The sequence below is a fragment of the Arachis duranensis genome, chromosome 9, assembly GCF_000817695.3.
Source record: "Arachis duranensis cultivar V14167 chromosome 9, aradu.V14167.gnm2.J7QH, whole genome shotgun sequence".
NCBI lineage: Eukaryota > Viridiplantae > Streptophyta > Magnoliopsida > Fabales > Fabaceae > Arachis > Arachis duranensis.
The window spans coordinates 115,858,357-115,881,569 of NC_029780.3; the positions used below are offsets into that span (position 1 = coordinate 115,858,357).

The following is a 23,213-nucleotide window of genomic DNA, read 5'->3' on the forward strand; positions in this document are numbered from 1 at the left end:
CTTTTAATTTTGATAAGTATAAATTAATTTTATAATTTTTTAGTTTAAATATTATAATAAAAATACTTTATTTTTTAGATCTATAAGTATATAATTTTTTTAATTTAATAAACATAAACTAAAAAGTTTGTACTTTTAAAAAGCACAAAAACACTCTTTAAAAAATTTATCAAACTAAATCTTAGTATAATAATCATACACTTTAATTATTTAAAAAATATATATTTTTTTTAAGATTCAATAAGAGTAAATATCCCCACAATATTGTGAATAAGTCCGTTCCTGATTTTAACATATTCGAGGCATTTCAACGTTTATCCGACGTTTCATCATATGTTTGTAAATCTTATCTATGACAGTAACCTTTGAGAATAGAGAGGAATTGAATATGCTTTCGTTATTTGTCTTTTAACCTTCATCTCAAGTTAAATGCACCGTCCATTAAATAATTGAAACTGACGTGAATTTGCTGCAATAATTTACAAATGCTGTCAAAATTTACATACGGCAGCTAGCCTGCTAGTAATAAGATAAGAATAGTGAATAGAAATAGAAACATTCCAGAAAGAAAAAGAAACAGAAAATTATGAGGAAATAGCTATTCAAAAACAGAATATAATAATCAACCTAGCACTTCTAAAGATTGAACTCGTAATCCGTGCAACTCAACTTCAACTTATAATAATATTTATTATTTGAGTTATTAGACTTTAGACGCGAGTTAACGGGCCAAATTCTTCTACGAAAACAATCTGCACAATATTTTAATTTCTATTTTGTACTATAGTAACTAAAAGTATATTTTTATATTTTTTATGTGTGTCATCAATTTTTACTAAAAATTTATAGTATCTAAATATTATAATACACAAATAGAAACTCCAAAATACGGAATAAAAATTAAAACTTTTACATCATTCATTTTTTTATTCTCACGATAAATAAAAAATATTTTTATTTAAACACGAAATTTTAGCATTTTCGCAATCATTACTTTTAATTATACTGGCAGAATCTGATAAGAATTTTTTTAAACACCAAAAATTTTGGCCACAAATTTTTATTTTGTCTATTATATTTTGCAATAACTCATAGTGTAGTTGAACCTAAATTGAACTTCTGTAATGATAGACTTCATCTTTATCGACGGATCTGCTTTAACCAAGGACAATCGTGTCTCAGTCCAACTTGACATGATCTTGTGAAATCATTCTCATGGTGCACGTGTGTTTGTCATCATATCTCATGATCTCTCAACAACCTTTTTTCTGAATCAAGCTAGCTTGGATAATCCAATAGCACCTTGCACCATACCCGTTGTATTTTGTATAGAATGTCAGTGACTCAAACTCATACATAGTGAAATCAACTCCCCTAGAAATAGTGTAACTTTTGATTATAGAGATCACCGACTCTCTAGAACCAAATTTCATCCCAACACTAAACTCACCATCTTCCGCCACAACATTGCCTTCGTCTACGACATGCAAACCACTGTTAGTTGGTCAAGGCAAATAAAAGAAATGGTAGTGGTAACTTTAATGAATAAATATAACATATCTTTATTCACATACTCAGGAAATTCTGGAAGCATGCATGCATGGCTGCAAGATCTAGAATTCGCATAAAAGATAAAACACCAAAGGGTACTGGTTTAAAAGTGTATTTGCTTCATTTTCGCACTACCGGATTGCCTCTCATCTCCGTTATCATTTTCGTCATCGACTTGGGGTGTGTTTGGCAAACGCATTGGTGAAGAAAGAAGTGAGTTTGAACTTCTTGAAAGTTTCACTTTTATGTTTGGCAATTTTTTTCTTTCTAAACGCAGAAACGATTTGCCTATAAACTCACGTTGAGAAGAAGCTGAAATTTGTAACTTCTACATTTCACGTTCATGGTTGCTGATTACCTTTAGAAAATTAGGTGAGAAATTTATTTTTTTTTATCAACCTTACCCTTCATTTTCTTCTATAAAAAGGATATAGTTCTCTGTAGTTCTTTCTACTTTTTCATAGTTCTTCTTTCCATTTTTCTTTTCATCAAAATCGTTCAGATTTGTTTCAAACACAGACAAATTGAATATTTTAAATTTTTTATTATTTTTAGTATTCATTTTCATATTTTAATTTTTAGTGTTACGATTTTTGATGTTATATTTTTATGAGTTTTTTTTATCATTTTCTATACTATTTTTTATATGAATTTTTTTATTTTTGTTTGACTTTGTTTATATTATTTTTTATTTATTTTATTGTATTTCTTTTATTCATATGACAAATGTTGTTGATTTTTTTTATTTTTTGTAATATTATGATTTTTCAAGTATTTTATTAATTTCTATGATATTTTTATTATTTTTTGTTCATATGAATTTTTTTTATCTTTTACATTGTATATATGTTGTGTATGAATTTTTTTATTTTTTATTTATTTTATTCATATGAATTTTATTTAGTTTTTATGGTATTTTTTTGTTCATATGATAGATGTTGTTGGTTTTATGAAATTTTTATTATTTTTTATCTGTATGATTTCTTTCTATTCTTTGATGTACTCTATATTTGTTTTATATTAATTTTTTTATTTTTTATTTTGATTTCGTAAAATTTGTAATTATAATTATTATATACTACGTTTATTATCAAATTTTGTATAATATAAACTATGATCCTATAAAAAAAAGACAAAATAAATAAAAAATTAATTATAAGTAACAATAGAGTCATAAATAATGAAAATTTATAATCCAAAATAATACTAAATTAAAGAGTATGGGTACTAGAAAAATTATAGAATATTTTTTTTGTTTAACATTATAAAATTGATAGTACTCTCTTTCTCATTTTTTATTGTATTTATTTATTTATATAATAAATATTTTTTATATTATATTTGTTAGGTTCTGTTTTTGCATGTATATAAAAAAATAATTTAAATTGATGTCTCTTTTAGTAATTTTTCATCTAAAAATGATTTTGAGTAGTATAATCCAAACAACATTTATTTTACTATAATCAATTTTGATATAAACATTGTCAAAAATAAATCACATTAACCTAAACTTACTTTTTATCAAAATCAATTTTGTAAAATTAATTTTATGCAAACTCACGTTTGTAAACTGTTATCCAAACACAATTCGTAGTTGGCTTCGAACTCCTTTTCACTATCATTATTATCTTTTTCCCAATTTATATTCCTGAGCTAATCAATATTCACCTCCTCGCCAGCCGCGTCTGACCTCATATGCTGTTTAAATTCAACGTACAACTCTATCACGGATACGTAAAATTAGGTTTGTTGATAAATATAGAACATCTACTGCATACATGCGTCGTCAATAATTAACATTATTTGAAACTGTATCAGCTCATCAAATATTTGTATATGATTCCTATATAAAATGTTGCTCGCTTTATTTAAAATGTGACTTTGTATGTTCTCACAAAGAATATTTTGCAATTCTACAAAACTCATGGTGTATGGAATAGCAAAGAAAAATGGATATTTACAAACAAAATCACTCTTTCATGTGTATTTGATATAATCTCACTGTTATAATACACTCAGAAATTTGTAATACCTTTCATAACCTCAATTTTATCTACCAAATTTTTTTGACACTACTAATTATCAAAAACTCACAAATATAAAAGAAAGAGAAATAAAAATGAGGTATGAATTATAGATAAATTAACAATCGTATTTATAAGTAAGACTTTTGATTAAAATATATTTTTCTATATTTTGTAACTTTCAATAAAAAAAATTTAGAAAACATAAAATGCAAGATACGATTTGTTATTTCGAAAAAAAATATAGCTAAAACACAACTTATGTTTTGTAGGCAGACATTTTATAAAAATATAAATCATCAAACGTAACCTGTGTTTTACATGCTTTGATTTAAAAATTTGAAAAAAATAAATCGATCGCTACCTGCATTTTACTCTAATATCATATTAATGTAATAACTTTATACGCATATATTTTAAAAATTAAACTCCACATTTTTTATATACATAAAAAATCAGCCTAAAAAATATTGTATTGTGCCATAAAGATAAACAAATAAGTTAATCAAATTTTAACATTTTGACTGACTATTTCATTTATTAAAATACTTACAGGCCAACAAAAAAAATTAATTACTGACAATAATATTCTAACAGTAAAACAAGAAATATACTTACAAATTTGTTGGTTTTTAATTATCACGTGATTAATACCATTAAATAAATAACAGAAAATTTGAATAATATGAATAACGAGATGATTTTTCTCTTTGTCGAAAATAAAAAAAAAATCCACTCAAATTGGCTTTTCAAATTTTAACCATATGCTGCTGTTATTTTTTCTAAAAATTCTATCAGCACCATTGCTCTTTAGCCAGTCTTCCATCGGCGTTGCTCTCTCCTCATCGGATATCATCGTCGTCCCCCTGGCTTTTCAATGCCGTTGCTACTTTCGTAACCAGCCTTTGCACAAGTATCGCTCTCTTCCCAGCCAGACATCATCATCACTGCCGAGCTCGTGAGCACTGTCACTGCTTCGCCAACCATCGCCACCCAGCGTCTTTCTCACTCACCGGACACCAAGCTCGCTGCTGAGCTTCTTAGTGCCGTCGCTAGCCGCTGCTTCGAATTGTTAGTTGATGGCTAGGGCTTTAATTGATAACCATCTACCTATCTAGTAAAATGAAAATCCAACAAATTTTATTGTATCTACTTAAATCCAATCCAAATTAAAAGAAAAGAAAAAGAGAAGGAGGAGAACCACGACGGTAGATCGAGGACGGCGACGAGACAGCTTGAGACAGCCGCAGTGGCACATAGAGAACACGCACGATGGCATCACTCGCGCGGCAGCAGTCAACAGCGGCACCACAACAACTGCGCGGCACCAAAGCAACGCCGTCAGAAAAGAAAGACGCAAAAACAGCAAGACAACAATTGTAGTGATGGCGCTCCTATACACGTGAATGGAAGAGGCGGAGGCAGCACAAAAAGGTGATGGAAACGGATGGGTGCGTGTGGCTGCGCTACGTCATCTAAACGGGCTACGGAGAGGGGAGGACACTAGCATTTCGGAGTTTTGTCATTGTGAGGGACGGCCTTTAGGTCTGTGCCGCAGAACTGTATTGCTTCCACCATTGCCCAAATCACCTTCCGAATCATGGTTGTCTTGTAAATTAAGAACAAGCAATAATGTAAATAAATAAAATAAAATGATGATTTAATTTAATTAATTTAAAATTTAAATTTAAAATCTGATAATAATTATTTAATTAATTAAAAATTTTAATTTTAATTTTTTTATTGTGTATTGTTTATTATATATATATTTTTATGTATACTTTAATTTTTATTGTTGAAATTGTTGAGATTCACCTTGTTGAGATATGTGAAAACACGTAAATTAGAAGTGAATCAGAAGTTTGTCCTCTATCAATAATGGGAGTATACCCCACTAACCATACAATCACCAAGGAAAAGTATGAGTAGACAATAATCTTATTGTATAATGTGTACAATGGGAGTTTAATTGTAATTAATATTAAATTATAGATAGTTATTTAATTTTGATTTCTTTCTGATTTAAAATTTAAATTAAATTAGAATTACCCTCAATTATAGAATCAAAACAACAAACTCCTCTCTCAATCCGCCATTACCTCCTTACTCCCCATCGCTTCTTCTCTAACCAACTCTTATCTCTCTTCTTCGTTTTTTCAACCCAGATCACCCCAACCATCACCCCCCAGCCAACCAACCACCATTGCCCACCCCCTCTCTCTTCTCTTTCTTTCCTCTTTCCCCATTTCTCCCTGCCGTGTTCGCTGCGCCACGCCCCTGTTCGCGCCTGCCAGCTCCGGCAAGCAACACCCCGGTGCAACCCAGCAGCGGCTAAGTTCTGTGCCGCTGCGACACCATCACTGTCCCCGTTCTTCTTCTCTCCTTTATCAACGCAGGTTCCATCCCTTTCCTTGTCCCTAGTTCTTTCTATTTTATTTATTTCATTGCTTTTAATTCTAGTTTCTGCATATAGATTAGGCTTAGGACTAGTTAATATCTGTTGCTAGATTGAATGTATTTGCTGGCTGAATTTTATGGGTTGATTGCTGCTTCCATTGAACTGAATGCTCTGTTTACACATGATGCACACCATATGCTCGATGAAATGCCTAAATGAAATCTGTATGTTTAATTCTTATGGATGGCCAACATTTGACTTAAATTCTATTCCCATGAGACATTATAATTTATAATTGTGCAGTTTTATGTGATTTCTAATGATGTTTGAGCTTAAATTTTGTTATGTACTTATTTGTGATTTTTTATCAAAACACCAATTTGGTTAAAAATTTAGGTGTTATCAATTGTTTGGTATATTTTTAAGAAGTGCATACCATGTTTTATTGAGTGATTTGAATGAAATGGTTTATTCATGTTGGTTTTAAACATAAATGATCACATGCATCATCATTCGTTCTTTGAAGTTTTTGAGCAATTAAAATTGGTTTCATCAAAATTATTGCTTTTTGAAGAAAGGGTTGTGTTTATGTGATTATTTTATACTCTTTGACATGAATAAGTGGGCTTCTTTATTATTGTCTTGATTATTTTCTTTGTGCTAATTTTGATTAACCCTTGCAAATTCAAAACACAATTGCAATAACTAAGGTTTCCAGTCTCAATTCACTCTAAATTGCTTTAGTTTAAGTTGTTTGCGCGTTAATTGCATTTATTCCTATATTAGTTACATAGGCTCCTTAATTATGAAAAATCTCACTTTCTTTTGAGCATATTATACATTTTCAACCTGTTTTCCTCAACATTTTACATATTAGCTAGGTTTGTCTTCATATTATCACTCTGCGAAAGTTCTTTAATGGAGTCCAATTTGGTTGAACCGCTATGTCGTGTTCCATCTTCCGGCGGTAATGAAAATTCATCACATACACATGAACACTTAGCAAACCATAATGTCGTCGAGGGTGAGAAATCTAATATAATGAGCAACGTTTGTTGAATGCATTGATAATGAATGGTTATTTTCATGTGAATTAGATGTTCATACTCAATGCAAGTGGCATATTTATTTTTATGTTTAATGCTTACCCAAATGCATCATAAACATTCATGATTCAACCAAATTTATGAAGGTTTTATGTCCATGGTATACTTTTATGTATGAGGAATTTGTATGTGTTAATTAAGCATGGCATATTAATGTGACGCTGGATGAAACTAGGTCTTTCTTGGACTAACTTTTATTGGTATATGAATTTATATGGCTTAATGTAAATTGCATGTATAAGCATGAGATTGTTGAATATGAAAAATAGCGAATGTTATTATCATCATTAAGATTTAATTTGATAATGAAAATTAAATAACCAAGAGTTAGTTATCAACGGATGGGCGACTTAATATGCTTCCTGCATGTTTAGTTTGGAATATACATATGATCACACATGATAAACACTAAATGAATAAAAAAAATAACTCTAGTCACCATTAGCTCTGAAATCGATGTCTGGACTATGTGCTTGATAGTTGTATCTACTGTATGTTCATGTATGTGATGTATAGTGACATTGTTTGTGCTGGTTAGTGAGGTTTCTTTTTTGGTCTCTGTACTTGGTAGAATGATTGACTTGATTTCGTTTTTACAGTTGCATTGTTTGTACTGGTTAGTGAGGTTTCAAGCAAATAATATACACTAAGGATTTATCTTATTATTATTATTATTATTATTATTATTATTATTATTATTATTATTATTTTGGAATTGTAGGCCATGCAACTGTCGGATGTTATTGAGGTTGGAAGTGAAGAGACGGATCTTGGTTACGAGATTTGGACTCTAAAGGTCGGTGCTCATGTTGGCCGCAATGAGCCCCACCAATTTGATGGGTTCATGTCTTTGTTAAGTTCATTCGACAATAATTAATTTATGTTGGACATGACTTTCAGTACATAATTCATGTATTAGATACTATAGACGAAAACGGTTATCTGGTCTAGAAAGAATGGGTTTATTTTAAAAAAATTTTGGATGTTTGTTTCTAAATATTAATGATGTTCACCGTTATTGTATCCATCTGGATGGTTAATTTATTAGACAAGACGGATGTTCATTCTGATTATATGATCCCACTTATTGATTACACGATTATCGCTACTCACAAATGTTAGATGTTCATCTTTACATATAGCTGGATGTTTAGACCGTGATCACTATAGCGTCTATTCAGAACGCTTCATGAACTCTTGGCTCAATGTCAAAATTCAAGAACTCAATGGTTAACAAATTCAAGTCATTTGACTTTGGAAAAATAAACATAAATCTCTGGATAAAGACTGGATGTTCGTTATAGTAAGAACCTAGATGGTTACTTTCACAGAAAAAATGGATGTTCATTTTTGCTATAACATCTGTTCAGAATGTTTTATGGAAACTCGACTCAAGTTCAAATTTCAAGAACTCAATGCTTAACAATTTCAAGTCGTTCCACTTTGGAAAACTAAAGATAAATCCCTGAATAAAGACATAGTTAGACGAATGTTTGTTTTAGCTAGAATATGAATGGTTCCAACCATCTGATTACCTACTAATGTATCGAACAAAAAAAAAGAGCAAAAAATATTTTTCATAAACACCAAGCATCCAATACGCTACTAAAGTAACCATCTAATGAGATTAGAGAAATGCAAATGTGCACCAACTTACTTTAGCCTGTCAGCGACTCAAAAAAGTTATATCAATTAATTATGCAACATCTTTGAAAATGTTTCTCATTAGCATGGCTAGTCTTCCCATTTTCTCCACTATAGTAGCATCTATCAACTAATTACAAAATCATAGACTAGTAATAGTAACAGCAACTTCATATATAATAAAGAAATATCAAGCAAGGTGTCAAGTTTCAAAATCATGTTACAGTAGGAACCAAATAATAAAGTTAGATTCTTTAGGATACTACATCATACAGGTGTTTCTCTTTTAGTATATGTTTGACAAATTTTTACACCAAAATCAGCTATGAATTCCCTTAGTTTCCTTCTTTCATTGCTTGTTTTGGTTTCATTTTCCATTGTGCAACTGATTCATGGAAATGCAGAACTGAGAGCTCTTATGGACTTGAAATCCTCGCTAGACCCGGAGGGAAAGATCCTTAGCTCTTGGAGCAGTGATGGTGATCCATGCAGTGGCTTATTCCAAAAAAGGCCAGTGTTCAGCTGGTTTACTTTACATCGCATCCAAAGGACCACCTGGGTCGGGAAAATAAAATACTATTTAAACTAGATTAACAAACTTATTTCACCTTTCCTGCTCAAAAGTTATATCAATTACAACAATTACAAACAACAACTAATTTCTCATGCTCGAACAAACTAAAATTCCATGTACTACATTTTTATCATGTAAAATCAAGCAAACAAGCAACATATACTCTCTACATTAAAAAACGCAAATTCAGTGTTGTTTCATGAAAGGAAGAAACTAACCCACTTAACGTGGATGCTCGATGACGATATAATTCTGATGTTCGTGTTGGTCCTGGTGAATGGTTCACATCAGGTGGCGAAGCTGTTAAATCAACTGCAACAATCTCAAGCAACAACTAATTTCTCGTGCTCCAAAATAATAAAATTCCATTTTTTGCCTTTTCACCATGTAGTTTCAGAAAACTGAGCATCTTAAACACCGTGTAAAACAAGTAGCAACTTCAATGAATAATCATGAAAATAGAAAACAAAAGCACTCACCATGGATGTTCGAAAAGGTTCTGGAACAGGTCAATTGACGCAACAAGGATCAGATACGCAGCCGCAAACCGTGCACCGTTGATGCTTCCGGTGAGGGCGAACAGGCGCGGCGCTTGGGGGCAGCAACTCGGGTTGGAAGGGAGGACCCAACGTTCCACCAAATCGCTGCCATCGACGATGTTCGATCGCAAAGGGGGTGGGGGGTCTCCAAGCCGAATGTGTTTCCGGAGCTGCTGCAGGTTGCGATTTGGACGGCTAGGCGACGGTGTGGGGGTTGGTGAGCAGCGAGGAGGAGTTGAATTGGGGGTTGGTGGTAGGGTAACGCAGTCAAAAGGGGGTGAATTGGGGTAATTTTATTTAGGGATTATAATTAGGTTAACTAGGTGTTTATTATTATCTAATATAATTGAGTTAGATAAAAAGTCCATTGTACATATTGTATACAAATGTCATTGTTTTCCTAGCGGGATTATGTTGTTTAATCAAATTAAATATGATAAATTTTGACTAGAGATGGAGAGAACGCAATTAACTAAAATTAAAGTAGGTCTACGTGTGAAACCTTTGTATTATTATTCAAAGCAAAAACCAGTACATGCATAACAGCATCAACATACTTTGAACACAAGAATCAAAGCCTGTAGATGCTAATTAAGGTGATGATGATATTGATTGCACATAGCTCATAACTCATAAGTAATCACCATTCATCACCACCACTTATTATTCCTTCATTAAATAGCAGATATTCATTCTAAAAGGGTCTTAGTTTTGGTATGATGCGGTTGAAAGCTGCAGATACACATTGAGATACAGTGTTTGATAACGTTGCCATCACAGTCTGTGACACCCTAACACTATCATCAACTATAACACAATCCTTGATTTGATCGCTGTAGTGGTTAGTAACATCGCGGAACCTATCCCATAGCATGACGCCTCCATAGTTAGGAGTGTGCTTGATGGTTGGAAGAACCTTAGTACACAGATCTTGCGGTGAAATATAGCCACCGCTGGGAGCTGCATCAGGTGCAGCGGGTAGCCCCATAAACACCGTGTTGTTGATCTTCACATAGGAGGTCCATGTATTCCAAGAAGATAAGAGCAGAGACGCGTCGCCGTTACTATATTGGCATGGAGGGTTGTTGTAGAACTGGACGAAGAGGTAATCGAAAAGCCAAGTTCTAATGGCGGTATCAAGGTAGTAATCTGTGAAGAAACATTGTGGTGCTGCCGACAAGTAAAAGTACCTACACACAAGTAACGGATCCAAAATACTAAATTATTTAGAATAAATAAATTTTACTAATTTATCTACAAAAAAATTTAGTAAATATTTGTGAGTATGCACCTGTCTTGCTTTCTGCGTGTATCGAGTTCTCTAGCTAAGTCATCCCAATAAAGGTTTGAACCACCTTCAATGTCGAAATCAATGCCATCAAGGTACACACTCCCTAATGGACCCTTTTGGCCAGTGAGGAAGTTGTTGTAAAGGTAGTCGGAGACGCTCTTGGCATCTTCCGGCGAGCATAAGGAGTAGGGCCCAACGGCTCCTCCAAGGGAGAGGAACACCTTCACACCGTTTCTTTGGCAATGTTCGATTTCTGGTTGTAGTTTGTCACAAGGGGACCATGAACCACAGTGGCCAGCAAAGTTCCAATCTGGAGTTCTGCCACAACCGAAAGTGTAGAGAAAGGCGAGAAGCACAATCTCGTAGTTTCCGGTGTCACATGTGGAGGTTAAGTTGCCGTCGCCATTGTTCTGGCCCCAGTAGATGGCTATGCCACCTTTGGCATGTGCAGAGGAGAGGGTGAGGAGGAAGAAGAGGAGCAATGTTAATGGTTGATGAGTACTACTACTCTTGTTGGAAGCCATATATAGTGGTTTTGTTTTTAGTGGAGAGTGTGGTGCATAGAGACCGTGAAGTAATTTATAATGGTTACAATAATTGATGAGAAACTTTGGATCATGTAGTATAGGATTCGTGCACTTTGACTATTCAGAAATTAAATTAAGCATGCAAAAGATGTGCTTGATTGATATTAAAAATTGTCAGTACATTCCACCAAGAAAACTTAATGTACCAATCTTATCTTGTTGAATGCTTGTGTGTATTCAATACACGTGTAACATGCTTTTATCCGACGTTTTCATGTGTTTGTAAACAGTAACCTGTGAGGCTAAAGAGGAATATGCTTTTGTTATTATTTGTCTTTTAATTTGGATATATATGATGCTAATTGCCACATCTCAAGTTAAAATAATTGAAACTGGCGTGAATTTGCTGCATTAATTTACAAATGCTATAAAAATTTACATACGGCAGCTAGTCAGCTAGTGATAAGAACAGTGAATAGAAATAGAAGAAACAACCTTCCAGAAAGAAAAAGAAACACAAAATTACAAGGAAATAGCTATGCAAAAACAGAATATAATAATCAACCTAACACTTCTAAAGAGTGAACTCGTGCAACCCGTGTAACTCCAACTTATAATAATATTTATTATTTGAGCTATTCGACTTTAGACGTGAGTTATTAACAGGTTACAATAATGATGCATAAAGCAATGTCAGAAAATAGAGTCACATATACATTTGCAGACATACTTAGATAAATGATAAATTAACCATGGGTAACCAACAAGTTATCATGCATGATTTGCCAACAAATTAAATTGTTTAGCATAGACTACAGTTACGAATTATCTATATAAGTTATCAATTGAAAGTTGTCTAATGCAAAAGAAACTTTCATAGTTACATAAATATTTTCGAAGCGTAAAATAGCGTCCCATTTTTTCTATCCATTTTCCAGAAAGTTAATACCAGAAACAACTTGTCATGCATGTAGCAGAAAGCCAGAAGCAATGCACTAAAAATACATTATTATACATATGTCAAATACATCAAATTTGAACAAATTAATTTAATGACTTATGAAAGTGAATCAACTAATCTTGCTAGTACACTAGTATTGTGACACCGGAAAAGCAGATATACAGCTCCAGAAATTTTATTTATAAAATTAATAATAAAAGATCACACTTTACTTCTTCAATTATTAAAAAAAATTGAGAAGATCTGTCTCGCAAGATACTTGATCCCCATCAGCTCTATAATTGTCATAACCTGAACCCCCTTCCCGTTGAATTGAACGCTTGTTTCCTGCCAACGGTGTCTCACATACTCTGTCAGGTAAGATTACTAACATCAAAGATCAGTATTTGAATAAATTAATTCCTTTCTAGTTGTTAAATTAGTATTTCTTTAAATTATTTTATGATTTCAAATGTTTTCTGAAACCTTTTTTTTTTGTAAAAGTTATTGTCTTTTAGTGTTTCTAAAAAAAAGGAAATTAATTAGTATTAAATTTAAATATAAGACATAAAAAATATTAATTACCTAATATTTTCATTTCCAAAATATTGTATTATGCCATAAAAATAAACAAATAAGATAATAATTAAATTTTACAATTTTGACTGCCTACTTTATTTATTAGAGCACTTACATCCCAACGAAAAAAATTAATTACTCTTGATAATAAATATTTTAAGTTTCAAACAGTAGACCAAGAAAGATACTTATTACAAATGTGTTGGATTTGATTATCACGTGATTAACAATACTGTTGAGATATGTGGAAACACGTAAAATTAGAAGTGAATCAGAAGTTTGTCCTTTATCAATGCGAGTATACCCCACTCACCATACAGTCACTATCAAATAATTATTTATAGAAATAAAAAAACAAATTAACTTCCTAGTATATGAACATTTAAGATTCTGAAAATTTTAAAATATATTAAAATTTTTTATTTTTTTAAAATTTGAATATATCAATTTTTGAGTTTAATTTGTTTAATTTTAAAATTTTTTTCACGTATGTATTCGTATTAACTAGGTCAGTATATATCAGGAGTCACATTTAATTTTTTCGTTGAGTCTAAAAAATTCAAATAAACATGAGAAATCAATATGTTCATGTTTTGAAGTCAGAAACTTAAATGTATTTTTAAATTTTTGATAATTTAAATGTTTGCAGATCAAAATGTCAATGACATATTTATCTTTTTCTCTTATTCATATCTAAACTTCTAGATTAGGTTATTTTATCAAATTAAAGGTTAAATACGATTTTAGTTATTTTAGTTATAAGGTAGGAATTGAAAATTTTTTTTATTTCTAATATTTTTTTGTTTATAAAATCGTCTCTAAAGTTCAATTTTAAAATCATCATTATACTAAAAAATTTTAATTTTTATTATCAAATTATCTCTAACTGAAATTAAAAAAAAAACAGGTTAAAGAAAAAGTGGAAAGGGGATCGGGGGTGTTCAGGTAAGAAGAGGGAGAAGGAAATCCACCGCCAGCTCTCAAGAGTGTCGTCATTCCTCGCGGTTTGTACCGCCGCAGTGCTTTCTTCGTGATTCGCAACGCTGCCGACCACTACAAAATTGTTCTCATCGCGATTCGCAGCGTCGCTGACCACCGTATCTCCATTCTCGTTTCAATTCACGACGTCGCCACCACTGCCACAGTCTTTTCCACGCGATTCGCCACCACCGTTGCAGTTTTCCTTCCCTCGCGATTCACAGTTCACCGTTGCAGCCCCTCCTCCATCGCCATCGCAATCCTTCTTCTCGTGATTCGCAAATCACCTGTTCTCCCTCGAGGCCTCTGCAGTGCTGTTTTAATTTCTTATTTTTTTCTTTAATTTTTAAATTTAAAGAAAGGTGTTTTACTTCTGTTTATTCCATTATTGTTGTTGTTGTTGTTGATGTTTCTAGTTACTTCTATTTATTCTTTTTTATTCCATTGTTGTTATTGATGCTTTTGGTTGTTTCTGCTTTTGTTTTTTTTGTTGAAGATGAAGGTAAGACTCTACTTTATTATTTTCTGTTTCTTCTTATTCTCAATTTATATTGCTTTGTTTATCTTTTGGTTGTCTTATTTATCTGCTTCTATTATTCATGTGTATTGCTTTTGTTTCTGCTTCTTATCTTGTTTATCTGCTTCTGTGATGAAAAAAAAAAGAAAAAAAAATAAAGTTTTTGGGAAAGAAGGGAAAGGTTTTTTTTATCCAAAAAGAACTATTTTAAAATTAAGTTAAATTTTAAGGACGATTTTGTAAACAAAAAAAATTAGGAACAAACAAAATTTTCAGTTCCTACCTTAAAAACTAAAATCGTACTTAACCCTTAAATTAAATATGAAAGATAGAGATAACGCAATTAATTAACCCTAGGTTGATGACTATAATTAAAGTAGGTCTACGTATGAAACCTTTATTATTCAAAGAAAAAACCAGCACATGCAAAACAGCATCAACATACTTTGATTACAAAAATCAAAGCCTGAAGAAACTAGATACCACAAGGTGATGATGATATTGATCTACACATAACTCATAATAAGTAATCATCATCGCCACTTATTATTCCATCGTTACATATATATAAAGCAGATATTCATTCTAGAAGGGTCTTAGTTTCGGCATGATGCGGTTGAAAGCTGCAGATACACATTCAGTTATAGTGTTTGATAACGTTGCCATCAATGTTTGTGAAACCCTAACACTATCATCAACTATAACACAATCCTTGATTTGATCGCTGTAGTGGTTAGTAACATCGCGGAACCTATCCCATAGCATGACGCCACCATAGTTAGGAGTGTGCTTGATGATTGGAAGAACCTTAGTACACAGATCTTGCGGTGAAATATAGCCACCGCTGGGAGCTGCATCAGGTGCAGCGGGTAGCCCCATAAACACGGTGTTATTGAGCTTCACATAGGAGGTCCATGTATTCCAAGAAGATAAGAGCAGAGATGCGTCGCCGTTACTATATTGGCATGGAGGGTTGTTGTAGAACTGGACGAATATGTAATCGAAAAGCCAAGTTCTAATGGCGGTATCAAGGTAGTAATCTGTGAAGAAACATTGTGGTGCTGCCGACAAGTAAAAGTACCTACACACAAGTAACGGATCCAAAATATTTTGATAACACAAAATTTTGAGAACCAGCCGATTTAACAAATTTTAGTACTAAATTATTTAAAATAAATAAATTTTATAATTTATATATAAAAATTTTGACAAGCTATATTGACTTATGTTTGTAAGTTTTAATAAATATAAGTATAAGCCAATAATAAATGGTATAATCTTTTCATACTCATTTAAGAGGTTGTGATTCGAGTCTCTCTATCTTCAATAAAAAAAAAACATAGGTATAAATTATATCTTTTTAGTGCACTTTTTTAAATATGAATTTAAACTATTGTTGATCAAGTACCGGTATAAAATAATAGTATTATTTTTTATTATTAGTTAGTAATTTTTAAAAATATTGACTAAAAATATAGCATTAAACTGTTAAACTAAAAATATTGAACTATTGATTAAAAAGAAAAAATTTAGGGACCCGCATAATTTTATTAAAATTTAGTCAATATTTAATCAGCAAAAAAATGAATAATTTTATATTATTAGATATAATTTTATATCATTAAAAATATTAATAATAACTAATTAATGTCTATAAATCACAAAATTTGTTAGTTCCTAACACTTCTCGATTAAAAATATTTGTTAATATAAATTAACATTGTTGACTTTTAAACTTTTTTTCTTGTATTGACCATTGATGATGAATTTAGTTGTAATAATTAAATTTAGAAGACTAACTATAATATAAGCTAATTAAGATCATTTTTTATTTTAAAATTTAAAAAATTAAGGTAATGATTTTTTTTGTAAGAGAATTATCTTTTAACTAGTTAGCTAAAGTTAATTTCGCTCCTAATTAATACAAAAGCACAACTAATATTATAAAAGAGAAATATATCGCTCTTAACATAGTATATATTACGATGATTATTATTATGATGATTATAATAATTATACTAAAATTAAAATATTATTTTTATTATTTGATAACATTTTTAGTTAATTAACAAATTTTATATTTTATATCAATAATTTATATATAAAATTTAATATTTAAAATTTAAAATGATTTTTTTTAATTTTCAATAACAAATTAATTTTTAACAAAAGTTGCACTCTTGTTTTTTCTACAATTTATTATTATTTCCTATACTTTTAAATATAAAAAATAAAAACAAAAGATGTTGTAAAGATGTAAAAAAATATGAAATTAATTTTAGTAATATTTTTTAAGTATTGATAAATATTTGTGAGTATGCACCTGTCTTGCTTTCTGCGTGCATCGAGTTCTCTAGCTAAGTCATCCCAATAAAGGTTCACACCACCACCTTCAATGTCGAAATCAATGCCATCAAGGTACACACTCCCTAATGGACCCTTTTGGCCAGTGAGGAAGTTCTTGTAAAGGTAGTCGGAGACGTTCCTGGCATCGTCCGGCGAGCATAAGGAGTAAGGCCCAACGGCTCCTCCAAGGGAGAGGAACACCTTCACACCGTTGCTTTGGCAATGTTTAATTTCTGGTTCGAGTTTGTCACAAGGGGACCATGGCCCACAGTGGCCAGCAAAGTTCCAATCTGGAGTTCTGCCACAACCGAAAGTGTAGAGAAAGGCGAGGATCACAATCTCAAAGTTTCCGGTGTCACATGTGGAGGTTAAGGTACCGTCGCCATTGTTCTGGCCCCAGTAGATGGCTATGCCACCTTTGGCATGTGCAGAGGAGAGGGTGAGGAGGAAGAAGAGGAGCAATGCTAATGCTTGATGAGTACTACTACTCTTGTTGGAAGCCATAGTGGTTTTCTGTTTTTAGTGGAGAGTGTGGTGCAAAGACAGTGTGAAGTAACCTATTTATAATGGTCACAATAACTTATGTACTAGAAATCTCTAGCATTTAAAATGTGATCAATTATTGATGAGAAACTTTGGACCACTTAGTATAAGATTCGTACACTTGATTATTCAGAAATCAAATTAAGCATGCAAAAGATGTGTTTGATATTAAAAAATGAGTAGTACCTACTATTCTATTCCAAACAAATAATAAAGTAACAATTTTACTAGTTAATCAACTTGTATTAGCCGGTGGTCAATTTACATACTTATTTGCTTGAATTTGAATTCTTTAAATTTTGAATGAAAAAGTCTAGGAGACCAGTAATTTTATTGCATTTTGGTCAGCATGTAATCAGCAGAAAAATGTGAGTCATTGGATGAAATCTCACACCAATCTCACACCATCAAATCATCATTGATGGCTAGTTGATGGCTACCAATCACAAATGTTGCTGGCCCCTAACATTGCTCATTTTGAATTATACTTTAGAAGATAGAGTATGATCTCTTCATTTATTTTATAGGTGGGACAAAAAGAAAATATAAGAGAGAAATCAATCAAATATAAAAGATCACACTTTACCCTCTAAAATAAAAATTTAAAATTTAGAGGATCCAAATCCCGCATTCTGTATGCAGCAATCCATCTATTGGTCATTTGGCCAACGACAAATCCTTAGATGGAGTTCGAGCAGGAAGATACTGTGAACCATAAAAAAAATATTTTTTATTTTTTTTAAATATTTAAATTTAAATTATTATAAAAAAATTCAAAATTTAAATAAAAACATTTAAAATCTAAAAAAAAAATAAATTATTTCTAAAATTTTAAATTAATTAAGGTCAAATTTAATTAGATTCAACCCTAATTATCCTTTAAATAAAGAATCAATATAACTAATTCAAATCGATTTTAATTGGGCAATCAAATTACAAATTAAATACCCATGAGTTCCGCTACTATTAGCTTAGTAGCTTTCATCCTTAGCCCCTTAAGATGTACAAGTCTTAGGTATTTAAAATATCATCAATTATTGATGAGAAACTATAGATCACGTAGCATAGGATTAGTACACTTGATTATTCAGAAATCAAATTAAGCATGCAAAAGATGTGTTTGATATTAAAAATTGTCAGTACAACCCCCCCAGAAAAAACCTTAATCTACCAATCTTATCATGTTGAATGCTTGCGTATTCAACACCCGTGTAACATCCTTTCGAGGCATTTCAACGTTTATTCGACGTTTTCATGTGTTTGTAAATGTTATCTATGACATTAGCCTGTGAGAATAAAGAGGAATATGCTTTTGTTATTTGTCTTTTAACGTTCAGGATATATAAGATGCTAACTGCTACATCTCAAGTTAAAAATTAAAATACACCGTCCATTATTAACTAACTGAAACTGGCGTGAATTTGCTGGAATTAATTTATAAACATTTACATACAGCATCTAGGCAGGTATTATTGTAGTAATAAGATATAGAAATAGAAACAGCCTTCCAAAAAGAAAAAAACAGACAATTACAAGGAAATAGCTATTCAAAAACAGAATATAATAATCAACGTAACACTTTTAATTTAGATTGAACTCGTGCAACCCGTGTAACTCAACTACAACTTATAATATCTATTATTGGAGCTATATTAGACTTTAGACGCGAGTTAACAGGTTACAATAATGCATAAAGCAATGTCAGAAAATAGAGTCGCATATACATTGCAGAGATACTTGGATATATAAATGATAAATCAACCATGGGTATCCAACAAGTTATCATGCATGATTTGCCAACAAATTGTTTAGCATAGAATAAAGTTACGAATTATCTATATAAGTTATCAATTGAAAGTTATATAATGCAAAAGAAACTTTCAATAGTTACACAAATATTTTCGAAATGTAAAATAGCTTCCCATTCTTTTCTATCCATTTTCCAACAAGTTAATACCAGAAACAAGTTGTCATGCATGTAGCAGAAAGCCAGAAGCAATGCACTAGAAAGCAATCACATTACTTTTTGCAATGATTATTCATTAATATACATATGTCAAATACATCAAATTTGAACAAATTAAATTTTTCCAGTTACAAATCCTAATGACTTATGAAAGTGAATCAACTAATTATGCTAGTACACTAATATTGTGATACCTGAAAAGCAAATATACAGCTCCAGAGTCCAAGACACTAGCATCCACCATTTGTGGCTGAAAAACTAAAGTACACATCTTGGGTTATTCTGTTTTGTAAGTTTGGCAGTTTGCATATACAAATTATCTGTAGAAGCCAGGTAAGGTTACTTACATCAAAGATCAGTCACCCTGAAACAATTTCCTGGAAACTGAGCCAGATGCTTGATCCCCATCAGCTATGTAATTGTCATAACCTGAATCCCCTTCCCGTTGAATTGAACGCTTGTTTCCTGTCAGTGGTGTCTCACATACTCTGTCATAGCTTGCCCTTTTCCGCTTCTCGTTTGGCACCTTTCTAAAGGGGTCTGTCTTTGGTTTCATAGCCTTGTGTTTTGGCGCCCAAACTCTCTGCAAATCAGGTATCCAACTCGTGAAAGATGAGAACCTACGTGCCCTATCTCTCCTTTCCTTAGCTTCAATTAGTTTTCGGCCATGATCTTCTTGAATAGCCCTTTGGAGTTTTCCAGCGTCATTATTCTGCAACTGAAAGGGCTCGTTTTCTGATGAAATGGGTCCATTACTGATATCATTTTCACCCATTTCATCTCTGTATACTATTTGGTTCAAGGGTTTATCGCTGTCCTCACTGTTAAGAAAATTATTAGGGGCTTCCTCCACATCTGCAAATAGCAGCAGGTCCATTTTGTTGTAGATTTTGTGGACCACGTCTTCAAGAGTGTGAGAATACCTGCAATTTTGAGGGGTCCCACTATCATTAGTCTACCTGGTTTGTTTGTTATGCAGTCATCTACTTAGTTCCATTTTTTTTGTTCTTATGGTTATTAGTTTTCCTGTTAGTGAACCTAGAATTGGTAACAATGATGCTGGTATTTTGACGTTTCCATCAGTATAATAAAATAAAAGTATGAAACCTAGTGTTATGAATCCCATATCTATCAGCGATATACTTTATACAGTTTGATCTTTCTATTTTTCCTTGATTCTATATATTCATTTTCAACCGTTTCTATGGAGAATATACTTTCAGGTATACGTCCCTCCATTTTTAACCCTATCTCCTTTACATAGTAAAATGACTAGAAAATTATAGGGGTGTGTGTATATATAGGAATAACTGCAGCGAATGAAAATAAAATAAATAGCTAACACTTCAAAAATAATATTTAAACTTTCAGAATAATTATCAACTATCGTGCAAAAACACCCCAATCCATGTGTAAAAACTTGTACCTGCTTTTGATGATCTTTGCCACATAATTTTCAAGGTTCCAATCACCAAAGAAACCCCCTTCCATGTGGCAGTGCATGTCATCCAAAAGCTGGCATATTTTCTTGACAAACTTGTGTTTACTAGAATCCTCGACTCCACTTCCAACCTCTGATTGTAAAATCTCCATCCGAAGCAAAATCTGCAGCTCATATCTAATGGTGATTAAGGAAATACAAGAAATAAAAGTACCGCAAATTTTACAACTGTTCAACACATCATATGCAGAATTAAAGGAAAACATTGTCAAAGGATACTCTCTAGCTGCATGCTCTGTAACTTGTTTAGTACGTCTTGGTTCGGAGGCCTGAGAGAAAGAATTTCTGCTTTTATACTTTGCTGCCAACTCTTTTGGTTCTTTCAATAGAAATTTTATCAGTTCAGATGCAACAATGCTACTGGAAGGAGCATTATGACCCTCATTACTGATTTCCCTATCATCATGCTGACCTTCAGAATTTGTTTCTCTGCCACCCTTCTGGCCCTCAGAATTGGTTTCTCTGCTATCCTTCCGACACAGCCAATAGATAGATGAATTCACAAGTCGCTTTGCCATAGCCCCAAGGTCTATATCTTCTGATTCAATCCCCTGTTGGATCTTGGTGGAAAGATTACTGAAAAATTCTGCAGACGATTCTAACCTACAGTCAAGCACAGCGTCATCCTGTATTCTAGAAGCCTCGGTGTTAATCCCAGCTGAGGCAGATGAGGATACCGGCTGTTCAATATTTTGAGGTGACTCAGTTAATTTATCTTTATTCTTTTCTGCAATGATCTCATTTGACTTTGGTATTTCTGACAAATTTATTATATCACTACAGCTAGACTTCTTTATCTGTTTCATCCACCATTTCAAAAACTTCAACTTTTTTGACTTGCTACTTTCAATGACTGAATAAACATCCTTCAAATCCATTTCAAATTGATCACATACTGATTCACAGAATGAGTTCCATGTAAGGTTTTGAAGTGATTTCAAATCCATCTTTTTCTTTTCCCCATGACCCTCATTAGCTGCATCACTCTCCTTAGCTTGAGAATCCAAGAAAACCTTGTCCTTCTTAGATTGGCGATCAGATTTAAAAACCCTATGTTCCATTGTCCTTATATATTGAGCCATGTTTGCTCCACCTATATCATTATCCATATCTGGATCCCCTAATACAGATAAGAGAGCAGAATAAACAGTAAAAGGCCTCAGAACACCCATACATGAACCACCATTACCATTGGTGAGAGACACCAACGCCCAGCAACCTTCTTTACAAAGAAAACTCAAGAGGATTTCCCAAATGGGCACTGATTTTCTCCTCCACTGGAAGCCAAATTCAGTAGCAAGCATCTGAAGAACCCTATCTGCAAAAAACTGATCCGAATTTTCGTCCTTGTTCTTCTTAGGTTCTCTGAAAACCTCACGCACCATAACAGATTCAGATAAGCACTCCCTCACATTCACAAAAGCATCAGACTTCTGCACAGCCTTAACCTCAAATTTAATGATTCCATCCGAAAACTGTTTCCGAAATCTCTCATTTCGCTGACAACCTGCTCCTTGCGAATTCGCCAAATCCGGATTAAACCTAGCATCACCACACCTACGTGGAATTTTCAAATCCACTAACTCAAGATCACAACAATTGCACTGAATAGGAATCCTATTCACATCTAACATCTGAAGACACAGCTGCACTTGAGCTTTCTTAGAAGAACAATCATTAAAACCAAGAGAACCCCAACAAACCCCAATTTTGGGGTAAATCAAGCCAAAAGGAACAAGAGCAGAACCAAGCACAATCGAATCTGCGCCACAAAAACCCCAACCCAAACCCTTAACCCCCCTCTCAAAAAACCCACGAACCCTTCCAACTTCACCACTATCACCGCACTCGGATTCAAATCTAGCACTAGCGCTAACACTAACCCAACTACAGTGAATATCTCTAGAACTAAACACATCCCTAACACCCCCAAAGAACTCCAAAAACATCTCGCGGAAAGAATACTCATCACCGACCTCTCTATCAAGAAACAAAGACAATTGTTCAAAGGAATTGCATAGGGGAGAGAACAAGAGTACCAAACTGGAAGGTATTGGAGAATCGAGACTTGAATCGGGATCCCAAGCATAGTCGTGGATGAGCTGGCGCAAGGTGGAGGCGATGTGCGAGGCTTTGGGGGATGAAATGTGGTGGCGGCGGAGGAGAGAGGGGAGGGAGGAGAGGGCGTT

The 23,213-nt window shown here is 32.7% G+C and overlaps 2 protein-coding genes across 4 annotated transcripts in view; both read right to left on the minus strand.

Moving 5' to 3' along the window:
- The window catches only part of LOC107467678 (hevamine-A), a 32,832-nt gene extending 15,271 nt beyond the window's left edge, over positions 1–17,561 (minus strand). Inside the window, exons 1-3 of one of the 3 annotated variants that reach the window (XM_052254298.1) lie at positions 16,992–17,560; positions 15,476–15,749; positions 10,331–10,752 (exon numbers count right to left, since the gene is read on the minus strand). In XM_052254298.1, coding sequence (XP_052110258.1) covers positions 10,531–10,752; positions 15,476–15,749; positions 16,992–17,518 — 1,023 coding nt within the window. In that variant the 5' untranslated portion in view covers positions 17,519–17,560 and the 3' untranslated portion in view covers positions 10,331–10,530. Of the gene's footprint in view, positions 1–10,330; positions 11,027–11,127; positions 11,695–15,475; positions 15,750–16,991 lie in introns of those variants that run through there. The other 2 variants (XM_016086835.3, XM_016086834.3) reach the window with 2 other exon arrangements.
- A 2,019-nt stretch (positions 17,562–19,580) lies between these two features.
- LOC107467623 (uncharacterized) overlaps positions 19,581–23,213 on the minus strand; it is a 4,120-nt gene continuing 487 nt past the window's right edge. The window contains 4 exon segments of the mRNA XM_021131510.2: positions 19,581–20,446; positions 20,950–21,141; positions 21,244–23,170; positions 23,173–23,213. The exon segment at positions 23,173–23,213 is cut by the window's right edge and continues 487 nt beyond it. Coding sequence (XP_020987169.1) covers positions 19,879–20,446; positions 20,950–21,141; positions 21,244–23,170; positions 23,173–23,213 — 2,728 coding nt within the window. The 3' untranslated portion in view covers positions 19,581–19,878.